Source organism: Girardinichthys multiradiatus, chromosome 19, assembly GCF_021462225.1.
Source record: "Girardinichthys multiradiatus isolate DD_20200921_A chromosome 19, DD_fGirMul_XY1, whole genome shotgun sequence".
Classification (NCBI taxonomy): Eukaryota; Metazoa; Chordata; class Actinopteri; order Cyprinodontiformes; family Goodeidae; genus Girardinichthys; species Girardinichthys multiradiatus.
In genome coordinates, this window is record NC_061811.1 from 32,249,851 (window position 1) to 32,265,136 (window position 15,286).

At 38.9% G+C, this 15,286-nt stretch overlaps 1 protein-coding gene across 1 annotated transcript; it reads right to left on the reverse strand.

Moving 5' to 3' along the window:
* Nucleotides 1-1,605: 1,605 nt before the first annotated feature.
* On the reverse strand, nt 1,606-13,521 carry LOC124855768 (transmembrane protein 87A-like). Its single transcript, XM_047345842.1, has 21 exons — nt 13,260-13,521; nt 12,110-12,167; nt 11,813-11,910; nt 10,777-10,893; nt 10,632-10,679; nt 10,490-10,531; nt 10,253-10,379; nt 10,113-10,174; nt 9,795-9,978; nt 9,607-9,706; nt 9,417-9,510; nt 8,322-8,393; nt 8,084-8,192; nt 6,008-6,066; nt 5,799-5,902; nt 5,618-5,694; nt 4,248-4,312; nt 4,118-4,170; nt 3,858-3,888; nt 3,648-3,716; nt 1,606-3,533 (listed from the first exon to the last, which is right to left on the reverse strand). Exons 1-20 carry the CDS (start codon nt 13,368-13,370, stop codon nt 3,675-3,677), a joined length of 1,653 nt encoding a protein of 550 aa, XP_047201798.1. The 5' UTR covers nt 13,371-13,521; the 3' UTR covers nt 1,606-3,533; nt 3,648-3,674.
* Between the last annotated feature and the right edge of the window lie 1,765 nt (nt 13,522-15,286).

The following is a 15,286-nucleotide window of genomic DNA, read 5'->3' on the forward strand; positions in this document are numbered from 1 at the left end:
GAATGGACAAAACAGATGGATGGATGGATGTCTAGTTGGACAGGACATGAAGAGGAAGGACGTTATGAGTGGATGGATGGATGGATGGATGGATGGGATAATAAAAGGTGCAAGGATCGGTAAACATAAGATGGATGGATGGACAAATGGATGGTTTGGTGAATGGATGGACAGAACATGGCTAGATAAAACAGATGGAGTACTTTATGAAGTTTGCAGAGAATATTGTGAGCTAAACGTATAAAGTATCTGGACAGGAGAGCAAAGAAACACATTCATATAATATAGTTAAGTCCAAAATTACTCATGGCCTTGGTAGTTTTAGATTTGAAGTTATCTTTTATTTTAACATGTTAACATGATTGGAAGTAATGTCAACGTTTTGGAGAGGCCCAGCATGAGTCCTGACTTGAATCAGGTAGAGAGGAGGGAGCTAAAGATCAGGGTGATGGCAAATACAAGTAGAAACGTACAAAAGATGGTCATTTGTGAAGGAAAGGTTTAAATGCTTTAATGCCAATAACGATATTTCTGTTCATTTATGAGAAGGGTTTGAATCATTTTCGACATGCCATTTTATATTAAAATGCAACCAAATACAGTAATTTGTATTTAAACTTATACTCCTTTTACATTGTTTGATTTTTTTGACTCATTTGTTGGATTTTGCTTGCATCGGTTTATCTGTTAAAAGATGCTTGTGTCATTTCTTTTCGGAAACAAATAACTTGATTTAAAATAATTTCACTTCCATCCATTTTCTATACCCGCTTCTTCCATACAGCTTCTGCGTACATTTCGCATGGTGCCCACCTCCAGCAATCTACAGGCGAGAGGCAGGGTACACCCTGGACTGGTCGCCAGTCCATCGCAGGGCATTCATTTCACATCTTAATCTGAAACGTTTGAAACTGGATTACTTTAAGTACCTGGACACAACCAGGTCAACAGCAGCAATGTTTTGCGATTGGAGGATAGCTCAGGGAAAAGGAAGGTTTACAAAAAAAAGCGGAAGCGTTATATGATGCGTGGTTTGGAGATGGTAGCAATAACAAACAAAATGTCTGTAATATGAAGATGGTAAAAATGGATGGAAAAGGTTTTTTTAAAAACGAAGCTAAGATTCTGTAAGTCAATTTTATTTTTGATTAAGTGCCACAAAAAGTAAAACAAAAACAAAATCACATTTTCACAGTTTTTTAATATAAAGTTTATTTGCAGAACTTATGCAAAAAGCTTCACAACAGGTCAAAATCTTTAAAGAGTGACAAATGTTTCTCTACAAAGAAATATTAACTAGACTTAAACCTATACTGAAACAGAACCCAAGGATTTCAGAATATCCATACATTTATTCATAAACTAAATAAGGATTCAAACAATTGTGTCAGACGAGATCAAACTAAATGTTTTGTGTAACAGGAACAGCCTTATGAGATTCTGAATGAAAACATTGATCCAATTAGTGCAGTGAGTCTCAAACATACATGCTGTAAATCATGTGTTTCATCCACAAGAGATGTAATATTTTTAGCTGCAATATTGAATGTAAGTGAAACACAGCAATAGAATTTGGACTTCCATAAAATACAAATATACATAATGTTACACTTTTTGAGTATTTATTATTCTTGCTTCATATTTTCAATATTCATTAAGAACTGGGAATCTCTTTTTCCCCAAAACTTAGCAATGAAAGAAACAATACAAAAAAGACAAAGTTCCATCTTGTTGATCTGATCTGGATAACAATTGTGTTGATATACAGTGCCTTGCAAAAGTAATCATACCCTTGAGCATAGATGATGTTCAACATTTCTTATACACGATATCTAAAGGTATGGCATGCATTTGTATTCAGCCCCTCCTACACTTATATCCCTAAAGAAAACCCAGTTCAACCAACTGCCATCATAAATCACCTAAGTAGTAAATAGAAAACCGCAATCGGTGCACCTTTGGAAACAATACCTAAAGCTTTGAACATCTCTGTGAGCTATGTTCAGTCCATCATCTGTAAACATAAAGAGCATGGCTCATCTGCAAGTATTAATCACAGATGCAGCCTAGAGGAGCCTGATAACTGATCCACACATCAGGTAGGAGACTGTGTTGGCAGGACAACTAAACAGGACCTTAAGGACAAGAAGAAAGCCACTAATAAATGAAAGTTCTGCTGGCAGTTTGCCATAAGTCGTACAGGGAACAGAGCAAACGTGTGGAAGAAGGTGCTCTGACCTATGTACAAAATGTTATGCATGGTAGAAAGCTAACGCTGCACGTCCTAAGCACACCATACCTATGGTGATATTCAATGGAGGCAGCCTAATGCTGCAGAAATGCTAATGTCCTGCCAGAACTGGGAAGCTGGTCAGGGATAAATAGGTAGATGGATGCAGCGGAAAACAGAAAACCTGTTAGTGGCTGCAAAAGACTCGAGACTGGGCCAGATGTTCACCTTCCAGCAGGGCAACAGCCCCAAATCCTACAGCCAGATCTACAATATAATAATTTAAATAATTTAGATCAATGCCTTTTCGTGTCTTAAAGTGGCACAGTCAACATCCAAACCTAACTTTAATTTGAAATCTGTAGCAAGAGTTAAACGTTTATTTTCACAAAGGCTCTTCAACCAATCTGACTGACTTTGAGTAGTTTTCCTAATTAGCATGGGGCTGAGACAACCTCCCTAGATGAGCAAAGCTGGCAGGGACATACCTAGAAAGACTTTAATGTAGCAGTTAAGTAGGTATTACATAGTATTGTCTTAGTGGGGTTGAAAAGAACCACATGCCATATTTTTCTGGATGAACTTTTATTTTTGCACTACTCCTGTTTGTCTGCCATGTAGAATTCTAGGAGAATACAGTGAAGTTTGTGGTTGCCATGTGACAACATGCTAATAAGTTCAAAGGGTTTTGTATACTGCTGCAAGGCAGTGGACAGTTAGTGACTTCTTTATTTCTAAGCTAGAGATCACTCTGTGGGCCTAAACAAAACTGAACGTACAATGTTCACACTGTGGTCACTAAAGAAAAAAAAAGGTTCAGCAAATGTAAAAGTAGATTACAAAATATTTTTTTTTCTTTAATTTATGTACCTGAACGCTTTAAATAATATAACACCCTCCCGTTTTCAGCACTGAATCACATTTTCATACTTCAGCATGTTCTGAACTAACTCCATTAGTGAGAAATGGGCAATGGAACTATCCCCAGAAGACTTTATCCTCAACCACATCTGCTGTAATTACATACAGGACTAATCCAAATACCACAGGAATAGGTTTCAGATAAATGTTGATTTTTTTAAACAAGAATCTCATTTAACATGCAAACCATGTGCTTGAGCTTGCCCAATAGTGAAGACACAGAGGTGAAACCCATAAAATATTTTAGAGGACTGTTCTGTTAAACATCTATTTGAGTTTCGCCTCAATGCAAGAGGTGGGTCAACTTGAAAGCACCTCTAAACTCAGAACACATCATCTCTTTGTTCTAAAACACAGTTCACACTCCTGAGCTTCATACAACCTGTGTAAAAAAAGAAAAAGAAAAAGAAAACAATACATTTTTTTAACATTTTTTTTTGGTGATGAAAGTTCTTAAATCCCATTCATTGCTGCTTCAGTGAAGCTTCCTTCTTACCCTTAAAGCACCTTTCTGCATTTACTTCTACTCCATTTTAGATCTCTCCATCTTAGTTTTCAGGATTTCCTAGAAGATAAACACAGAAATGTATGCACAAGCTGCAATGTGACTGTGAAATAAGGGCAAGCTAAAAGCCAACAGTTGGATCTTTTTAAATAGTTGTGACTAGAATCATGGGATTAGCACGGGGAATGAAAAAGACTTTACCTCTTCCTCATCCAGCATTACAGGGAGAGCTCTGAATGAAGGGGAAAACAATCAGAATGTTAGCATGTTGCCATTTTGTTATTATTCACTGACCTCATCAATCTTAACCTGTCCTATCTCTGTTCCTTCAACTTATACATTTATCTAAGCTGTTATAACAATATGTCGAAACTGTTCCAATGTTCATTCTCTATTCTCTATGGTAAAGTGTGGAATTCATTCTAAAGGCTACCGTGCAGTAAATGCAGTGAATGACTTACACATCAGCAACGGAGGTAGGAATGTTCTCTTCTACCCATTTCAGGTCCTCATCCTGACAAGAATCCAAGGTTTGAAACAAACTAAAGCTTGAAGAACATAATTAAAGTTATAAAGAAGATAAAGATCTACCTCTTTACTCAGAAATTTCTGGGAGCCATTAGCGTCAGGCTTCGATCCCCTCATCTTCATTCCCTCTGGACATAAAAATAAAAATAGCTAAGACCGCACACCATGACAGGCATTGCCAGAAAAGTGCTTGTTGATCAGTATGTTGTATGCTTTTATTTTCAGTTGGTTCGAATATTGTGCAGTGTCTTCATTGTTTCTATGCTCCTCAGCTCCCTAACAAACTGCCTGAAAACCTGAGATGTGCCAAAGTTGTTTGCTCTTTTAAATCAAGACTGAAAACATTATTGTTTACTCCAGCTTTTGGTCGAAGAGTCTCATTAAGAAAGGATTTGTTCGCTAAAACCAGCCGCCACAGAGACAGTTTCTTCCCCCAGGCTGTTTCTCGGTTGAACATTCAATAGAGTACAAAACAACAGTATACAGATGTTGCAAATGCACCTTTTTATTTATATATGTCTATATTGTACATTGTAAATATGTATATTCTGTAATACAAAAACAAAACCAAAGAGCAAAGTGTACCGGAGTGAAATTCCTTGTTTGTATGTACGAACTTGGCAATAAAGCTGATTCTGATTCTGATTAATGATGGGTGACTAAAGGGTAAGATTTAAGATTTTATTACATTTTAAAATGTGTTTCGCAATATTTTTTTAATGTCTCTCCTTTGATTTTGAGTGAAGCACTTTCACACTGCCTGGTGTATAAATAGTGCTCTATAAATGAACTTCCTTCATCTTGCCTTCAGTTGGGTTACTAGAGTGTTTTTTTTTAACTGTGTAATTGTGAAACTATAATGGGAAGTAAAATAACATTTTAAACCATTAAAACAATTCCTTACAAAAGCATTCATTCCTCTTGAACTTTATTACATTCGTCACATTACAACCACAAACTTCAACGTATTTTATTGTGATGTTTTAATAGACCAACATGAAATAGGACGTACAAGTTACAAATAAAAATCTGAAAATTCTGGTGTGCGATTGTGTTCAGCCCCCTTTACTCCGATAAACCCAAATAAAATCCACAGTAAACATGTGGAAGAAGATGCTGCTCTGGTTAAGATTGGACTTGCTGGCCTATGTGCCAAATGGGAGAAAACTAATACCGAACGTCACCTTGAACACACCATCCTCACGCTAAGGTATGGTGGTGGCAGTATCATGCTGTGATACTCTACTTGGGTGGATGTTCACCTCCGGCAGAACAATGACTAATTTGTGTTGGTTCACATCTTAAAATCAGAGATTGAGGTTTGGGTTGTAAAGTGAAAACATAAAAATCTTCCGTGGTATGAATACTTACGATGGGGACTATAAATACCGATACAAGCCTCATTTTGAATTCAATGCACAGGTACTTCTTACCAAAAGCTTCATTCATCATCGGTTCCTTGGCCTCATCTTCTTCATCATCTTCGTCAATAAGAGGGGAATGAGAGAACCTGAGAGTAAACACAACACAGGCTTAACTCAAATCTCAGTTCTGTAATTGAAATAATAAAAATAAATATATTTTTGGACAAGGCTCCACACTATCCACACTAACCTCTGGCTGTTAGCAGAAGGTCGCAGCAGCACCATGATGACCAGCAGCATAGTGGAAAACAGGAGACGCCAGAAGGCATCGTCTACCCACAAGTCCCGCCAGCTCTGGGGGGACAGAACCAACACAGAACACAGACGAAGTGGGTTCACTTTTCTCCTGTGCACACAGTGAACAGAATCGATCTGAGTCAGCACCAAAAATGAACTGACCCTCTGACAGTCGACCAGCCTAAACACCTTGGTGGTCCAGATGATAAATATGATGGAAACTGTGGACACAATTTAAACACCGGTCATATTCTGGTACATTTTAACAGAAGCTAAAGATGCCCACTCACAGGAAAAAGAAAGAGACACACTTTAAAATCTAATAAATAAACCTGATCTTTCCTTTACTAGGTTCTACATGTATTTAAATCTAACCCCAAGGGTAAAACACAGAGCTTATTCCACACTGTCATTATTTATTCGTGATGAAAAACTAAGTACACCCTCTGTGTTTCTATAGTATTTAAGACACCAAGTTTTGGCAGTTTGCGTGTCTGGAGCATACAGATATTAGTCAACTTTTAGCCAAACAGGAACGACATTAGCAATGACCTTAAAGAAGCAAACGTTCCCGTCCATCAATCCGGGAAAGATTAGAAGACCACTTCCAAACAATTTCAAGTAATTCTACTGAACGATTATTGACAAGTAGACAATTTCAGGACAGTTGTTGAACTTTCAGGTCAATAAAAAAAAAAACCATCTTAGAGTCTACAGAAGTTCATGATAGCAGAATTAGAAAATAAAACATGTGGCATCTTTGAAAGGGTTGCCCAGAAGCCCCAGCTCTCTGTGAAGAATATGGCAGACACCCAAATGTCAACTGTGAAGCATGGTGGTGGAGGGCTGATATTCTGGGCTTGTTTTGTGTCCAGAGAACCTGGGCACCTTGCGGTCAGTAAGTCAACTACAATCTCCTTTATATGCTAATGTCTTCTAAATAAACAAATATGAGACCATTTGTCCAACAGCTGAAGTTTGGTCCAACTGAGTCATCATCAGGACAATGATCTCTCTCCCACAGAGCAAAATCTATCTACAACAGAATAGCTGAATAAGAAAAGAATCAATGTGTTACATAGGCCTAGTCAAAGTCTACAGCTCAACCTGGTTGAAATGTTGTGGCTGCACCTTTACAGAGCTGTGCAGATACAAACTTCGAAGACCAGAAATAACGTTGGAAAGAGAAGAGTGGACCAAAGAACATCATTCAAGTTCTTGCTGCTACAAGCTATTTAGTCATGGGGTGTACTTAGTTTTCACACACAGCTTTTCCATTATGCTGTTAACTTGAGGTCAGCAAATTGTGACAGCATCAAATCTGTTGTGTGTTTGTAGACTTGAGTCTAGTCCAAAACCCCCCCTGAATGGCTCAAATAGTGGGCTGACTGTTATTGGGCAAATCCACAGCTGTTTAGGTATCTGGACTAACTAGGAGCAACTTTATTGCAAAATCTCAAACGTTTGCACTCTGGTGTATCCTGCAAAACATGCTGGGTCTTTAAAGCAGTTTGTGAGCTCTGTTGCCTTTCATTTGTTTGGAAAATTTGCAAAAATGAGCAGCTTTTGTGGATTGTTTGGAATTTCTTTTATGGAAAAGTAGTGAAATGGTGCTTTCTTGATTTTTGAACATGTCTGCATTCAGTAGATAAATCAAAACCCGAAATACTTGTAAGTGAAATGTTGAAATCAAGCTGTGATGTGACAAATCAAAAGGTAAAGAAAGCCTTCGAGGTTTAAATAAAGGACTCTTTACAAAATGTTCCTCTTGCTTTTATAGGTTTTTTAAGAGGTTGTAACAGGCAGTTGTTTATATTAGCTTATAAACGTCCTGTCCAATTAAAATGTTCCTCCCTAACACACTTTTATCTCACCAAAGAAAAATCTTTAGGAGGCTAATAATCCTTTGTATTCTGTCCACAAACAGATAACCTGGAGTCTCAAAAGAAGGTCTGGGAATCCTGCTGGTGTGAAGAATGGTTGAAACGCTCAAAACTGGGAAAAGGTCCAGTGGACTGTGAGGGTTTTCCACAATATTTAAAAAATGTAATCCTAAATGTTGTACTATCAACTTAAAACCAATGTAGACGTAACGTAAAACTGATGTAGATACACAAACAAACTCTGAACGTGAATTATTCTGGTCTGAACTCGTCGATGTGCTCTCTAAACTCGACTACAACCCATAGGACAAGCTCTGATTTTAGTTTTCTTTTCCCAGACCGGCGTCGAACTCACCGACAACGAAGAAGACGAGCGTGTTGGTAAAGTGCTGATATAAAGACAGCTTTACCACATTTCTGCGGAGCTTCAGGAGACGAGTGGTTTGTGACAAGCTGATGAAAATGTAGAAGCTGATTAAGGAGAACCTTGGGAGTACACATGGAAAAACAATACTTATACAGAATGCACAATGCTTCCAAGAATCCATGAATGGACTTGAGCAAGCCCACTTTAGTGGAACGAAAAAGGATATCCACCACATGACACACGAGTCAATGAGAGAGAGGCTAAGATTAGCCACCAGGGCAACAGTCCCATAGAAACCCTGTAGAAACAAGATGTGAGTAGGTTTGATAAACCAGATCAATGGAGCTCTTGTCTGAGCAGTTTAGCTCTAAATAATATAGCTCTCAGCTTAGTTACAGTGACTTGTAAAAGTATTCATATAACTTTTTTACATTTTACATTCAGTTTTACTGTCCTTATGTATCACATTGAGTGATTGGGCCTTGAGCATGTTTTATGCTTCCTTTCTTCTACAGGTTTTGATGATTGGATGTAAACAGTATGCAGAACTTTAGTCCTACTTTGGCCACTAATGTTCTCTTAAAAACCTCCGAGGCCTTCCCAGAACAGCTGAATTCATACTAAGGTTGGGCAATTAGACGAAGTTTTCGACCATTGACGATAGGCTGAGCCCTTCAAAGGTTTGTTTTTTGTTTTTTAAGAGCGGTATTTTGTTTTTTGGTCTACGGGTTAAGGGCGAAACATAGTAGGGCGTAGCCTGGTTGACTCCGCGGAGGTACGCTCGTACTCAAAGCGGACGTCCGCCGGCGTACGCGGTGTCACACAATAAACTGCTTGGCGGGAAAAAGTCTCCACATTGAACTGTTTTATATGTGACACACTGCTCGCGAGTAGTTACATCCCGTGGTTTACCTCTTTCATCTGGTTTAAAGCCATAGTAATCCTAGGAGATTTTATATTTTTTTGATAACTAGTTCCTCCAGTTTTTGGACATTTGTGTTCTAAATTGGCAAATCAGTCTGTGGCTGTTTGCATTGCTCTGCCCACAAAAAAATTATTTAACCAATGAATCATGTTACTTTCACTTGACAGGTTGTATTTGTAAAGCGCCGCATTTTGAAAACATTCAATGAATAGGAATGCTTTTCACAGAATTGTAGAGGCAGAATGCTCAATTTGAGAAAAAATACAAAGAGGCTAATGTCTCACAGGTTTTTACCAAGATTACGTTTGTTAAATGGGAATTAAAGGGTCTTTTCTCACAGTTTTCTCAACAGTTTTGTTACCATTCCCTAACATTTGATATTTGACTGCTACTTACACCTGTCACTCTCAGCACACCATCCACAGAGGAGAAGAGAAGGTAGAGAAGTCCAACCGCCACCAGTCGATGCACTGTGGTACCTAGCCGTGGTCTACAGCACAGTGATTATTAAGAAGCAATTCTGCGCGTGTTTTTAGGGTGCAAAAAAAAAACAACTAATAGATAATTTTCAAAGCAGTCGACATACTTAACTATGCCATAACCAAGACTGACTATGAGAACCAGGATTCGAGCCAAGGATCTTTTCAGGGCAGAGAGCAGCTCAGCAAAAATCACAGCACCTAGAACTGCAACAACAAAATCCAGAGACAACATGATGGACGTGACTGATGGAAAGGACAAATACGCCAGACTCAAGCAAACATGCTGCCCGACCGTAGTCTCCTTTGTAACGGATGCTCTGGTACTCAGAGTAGAAGACGGCTTTCTCTAGGAGGCCGAGGATGATGACGGCGCCGATCCAAAACTGGATCCTCAGCAGGTCCCTCCAGTAGCAAGCGCACCAGAAGAGCCAGAGCGCCCCGAACAGCACGTACACGATGCACATCACCATGAAGAACTGAGAGGAGAGGAGGTGAGAGAAACACACAGCTTTATTTTAATACCATCCAGCAGCAACTAAATTACGTACAAGGCTACTATAGCCAGATTAATACCACTGGTATGGTTTCTGCAAGAAATCAAGATACATACGATCATCAGAGGCCAGTCTGCTGGGGAGGAGTAGTCATGTGGTCCTTTCATCTCCACATTCACTGGGGAATTCAGAAAAAACCTGTCTGTTACTGTATGATGACATCTAAAAAACTCTGCACCAAATGTTCGATTCTCACTTGTGAAAGCAAAACTGAGCAGCTCTGTTCCGATGTCTTCATCCTCAACTCCACGGGACATAGGCTGCACCTTCACTATGAACAGGTAGGGACCATCCTCCCAAGCCTTAGAAACTGCACTGACATCCTGGAAAACAACAATTTCAAGATTTGAGAATTTTGAAACATGAAGGCAAGATGATTTTAAATAAAAAAATGAAAATGTTTTTGGTTTAATGTATGAAAAGCCTTCCTCACCGGCTTATCTGGCCAAGTGAGAGTCTGATTTGATGGGTCACTCTGAAAGTAGACACAAAAGTTCAATGAAACTGTATAGTGATGCGGCTGTTAAACAAATAAGAGCTTTCAGACAGCATGGTCAATGAAATCAATCACCCACCTTTGGACTGGACAGTGGTTGATAAGGGTTGAAGTCTGGGAAATAAACCTGCAAACAGCAAAAAACATTGCAATGTTTCACATTTTGGAACGTAAGGAAAATCATGAGTTCAGGTAGCAGCTGTTTTACATGTATCAGGCTTTACTTTTGGGATGAAGAGAGAAGAGCAGTTCTCAAAGTACATGTAGCCCTGGCTATAGAAGCCACTCCAGCCATCTTTCAGCATGTGGTCCATGCCGAACATGTTCATCGCTTTGTTGTCCTTCAAGACAAAAAAAAAAAAAAAAACCATGAGGAAAAAGTGACAAAACGTCCACTCTGTTACTTGCCTCCGGCTATGATTTACTCAACGTGCTGAAAATTAGCTGTCATTTGCAGAAAACAATACAGAGTAGTAGTTTTAACTGTCTATCACAGTAGTAATGATTTTCTATTAAAATCCCCACAATATTTGACACTGGTTTGGATGCAATCACGAACCTCTATGTATTTTATGTGCCTTTTATGTGACTTTTTTTTTAACAAACAAAAATGTACATCTGGGTTTTGATAACTCCAAAATAAATTCCAATGCAACCATCTGTTGTGCCGTCTACAAATCTCACCTATTATGGGAGAGTGGAAAGAAGAAGGCATTTGTTGACAGAAAGCTATAAAAGGTCATGGTTGCATTTGTCACAAGCCTTGTAGGGGACACAACAAACATGAGGTTGAAGGCGATGAGAACAATATATGAAAATATGTGTTGCAGAATTGCAACTCTGCACGTCCCCCCGAAAACACCATACCCACAGTGAAACATGGTGGTGGCAGCATCATGCTGTGGGCTTTTCTTCAGCAGGGATAAGCTGGTCAGAGCTGATGGGAAAACGGATGGATCTAAACCAGTATTTCTTTTGCAGTGTAATGTACGTCTGGTGGATTTTTGTTCTGTAAGACGAGGAACCAAGAAAAGATGTGAAGGCACAAGGGGAAGAGAGAATCAGTTGTGTGCTTTGCGGTTCACTAGGCTCAGAGGACTTCTGCATGTCAGCCTTTTAGGGAACGGCACTCTGGCTGTATTGGATGAATACCTGTAAATAATCAGTCTGGAAAGGGTTGAATCAGAGCAGACAGAACCTTCTGTGCAGCAATGTCCCAGATTTAAATAAAGGACATCAACAAACAGAACCATAACTTACTGGTGTGTTGAAGACCTCATTATAGCAAACGGATGAGCGGAGGTACCAGCTGATGTTAAAGGCCAGATTTCTGTCACATGACCCTGAGTCGTTGAGAACTGAAGAGAGGATAGCAGACAGGATTATCAGATAAAGGGGAGAAAAAGCTCCCAATTTTAAACAACTTTCACGGATCAGAAGGTTACACAACGGCCAGAGCTCCATAGGTCAAACAAAAACCTGGCACTGAAAATGCCCAAAAGTTCAACTCAGCCTAGAGAAAAACACAACACATGAGGACGCAGTCTGACTACTTACACCTCATAAAGATGGTGGTGTTGGCATACAGCGTCTTCCGAAACACAGCATCCTGTGTCTAAAAACACAACATAGAAAACAAACAATCACACTTTAGGTGACATAGCATCTCATATGTGATCAGGAGACTTTTCTGGTCCTCACATCTCAATGAGACCAAGAGACATGTCCCGGTCTGCATGTCAATATCTGATTTTGTCCGTAATGTGTTAAAATGTTACACTAAAACTGTCCTTTTCTAACGGCACTTTGTAAATTCAGGGTTTCTTCACATGTTTTCACCCAATTTTCCAGAGTTCGCTCACTTTGTCACAGTTTTAAAGTATAAATACTAAAGTTCACTATGAAATTATTGCAGACAGATTTGTAGCTGGCCATGTTTTAAATGTGGAACCTGCAAAAAACAAATAAACACAAGCAAGATGGATGGATGGATGGGATAAGCCATCATCTAACTTAGTGAAAAAAGCCTGATAAAAACTGTGATTTATACTGTGATTTGATAAAGGGGAGGTTTTAATTTAGAGCAGTATTTGTAGGGTTCTTGCTCTACACAGTGATAGTCATATATTAAAAAAATTATACATTTTTAAATGGATGGATGGATGGATATGGAATGGGATAGGGAATCAAGTATTGAAATGCTTGTATATTTCTATATCTGTTTATCTACATCCATACTCGTCCAGATCTGACAAATAAATTGCCATAGTGTTCATGACTGTTAGGAACCATGTAAATTAAAGAGATTCACTGGTTTTGGCTCAAACACCCATTAACACAGCTCATATTATACAGATGTTAGTTTGGTTTTTTTTCCTCCGTTTACTTCACTCTGTAGCATTATGTTATCCTTAAGATCCGCATCCCTGATCGTGGGCATAATATTAAGCGTCAGGACGACCTCTTTTAAATTGCTTTTACTGTGAAAGCTACCTCCAGATAGGGTTACGCTCCAGGAAAAAAAAAAAAAAACCTGCCTGTAGTTTGTTAAAAGGCATAGCATATTCCATCCATCTATTTCCTGACAGGTGGAACACGCATACAGGGGACAGCTTTGCTAGCTGCCTTAGCTACCAGCTGCTGAACATTTAGCCCGCAGACCGTCGCTTTTCTGTAAAAACGCTCACACCGAAGGTTAAACACTGACCGAATTGATGTTTACGCTCCATACTGAGACCTCTGCCGCTCCTCCGAGGTGAAAACCGAACGCTAAAACCACCAAACACAAGCGACGAAACCGGGCATCTAGCATCTTCATTTAGAAATACACTACAGGTCAGGTGGAGTCGCATCCGTCTTCAGGTCCGGTGTCGTGCCGAGGTTACGTATCCCCGACAGAATTTGTATCCTCTGCGTCGGGAGCGCGCATTCAGCAGGAAGAGCGGACCCAGTTGTTTCCGTCTCAACTCTTAACCAACGTGACGTGGAAATAGTGATGTTTTACTTTTGTGGAAATGAGTGCCGTTAGTTAATCGTTTAGTTAGAGGTTTACGACAGTAAATGACGCATTTAGTGTTGTTCTTACGTGGTATCGCGCGTGAACAAACCGAGAGCGTTTGCCTAATAAGAGGATAATCACGTCAGTATAAACTCGATACATAAAAACATTAACACACGATAAACCACATTCTCAACATGTAAACTGACGTGGGATCATTTCCAGATCGCAGATCGACAAATTTTTGTCTGCTGATAACAAAAATACACCTTCCTGGGTACATCACTGAACAGTTGTCTACTTTATTCTTTTAAAACACATTTTGTTGCTAGATCCATAAGATAGATCATATGAAACAGATCCCAAATGTAAAAAAATAAACACTGAATAAAGTTAAGCCCAACATGATTCAAAACCTTGGCATATCTAGATTTAACGTGATTTTAATTGGCAGGAAACAAGGCAGGTATCTTTCAAAATATAACGATGTATAAGAGTTTAAAAAATCTGTTTTAATTTACATATTAATAAATGGTACGTAGAAAAGTATAAATAGTCTTCTCAATTAACAATGGAAAAACTTGTACTGATTTTAAAGCTCTAGCACCCATTTTATAAATGTTAACCAGCTTTTTGCATGTTTCCACTGGTGCTTTGACATTTTTCTTTGGAGCACAGAGTCATTCCGGCTGGACGTCCTCCTTGCCATCACCATAATCTGTTCTAACATCTTCATTCTAACATTCCTATTTCATTCTACACTGGCAGAATCTGTATCCCCATTCTACTCCACCTGTCTAGTGTTTTAATTTTAATATCCTTGAGATTATGATTAGTTACTGCTCTTTATCTTTGTCTTTTTAAAACTTTCTGCCCCAATCTTGCACAGTCATCTTACAGCTTTCCCCTATATTTGGTGGAAACAGACTTTGTCAGGCTGACCCTGCCAGAATTTGTATCCCCATCCAAATGATAGACAAACAGTATCCCATATTGTTGATTTTTTGCTCACAAACACTTCTTACGATGAATAACTATAACTGATATTTTGGAGCTGTTATCTCTTTATACTGTGGAGTTACCAAAAATTTCAGCCTGACCCTGAACAATATTCCAGACTCTTGATTTTTCTTCTTAAAAACATTTCTCATCATGAAGACTTGTGTTCTTGTTTGCCTGCAAAGGAACATACAAGTACTTTCTCCCCGTTATAACTTGATTTTTCTACCACAATACATACATTTCAATGACACAGCGAAGTTGAAGAAACCAATGATCTATGTCTTGGCTAGCAGCCTGAATGTAGATTTGTCAAAGAATACTCCGCTTACAATGTATAAAACATGTTATTGTTAACAATATCGTCAGTCAGGTCATCTGTAGAAAAAAAACGCCAATACACCACAAAAGAACATTACAGCATTTAATAAGTACCTTGTTTATTTTGACAATGATTAAAAGGGAAAATAGTTGTCAGACGTTTTAATGGTGGTGTGTTCCATAACATGTTAAGGCAAGGCAAGATTATTTATAAAGTACATTTCAGCAACAAGGCAATTCAAAGTGCTTTACAACTTTGCAGTGACAATCAAAAGAACATAAAAAGTACATTGCAGTGGCATAATATAATAAAGAAAAGTTGTACTACAGACTAAAATTAATAAATTTTTATAATTTAGGGCTGCACGACCCCCCCCCACCCCCCCCCCCCCCCCCCCCCCCCCCCCCCCCCCCCC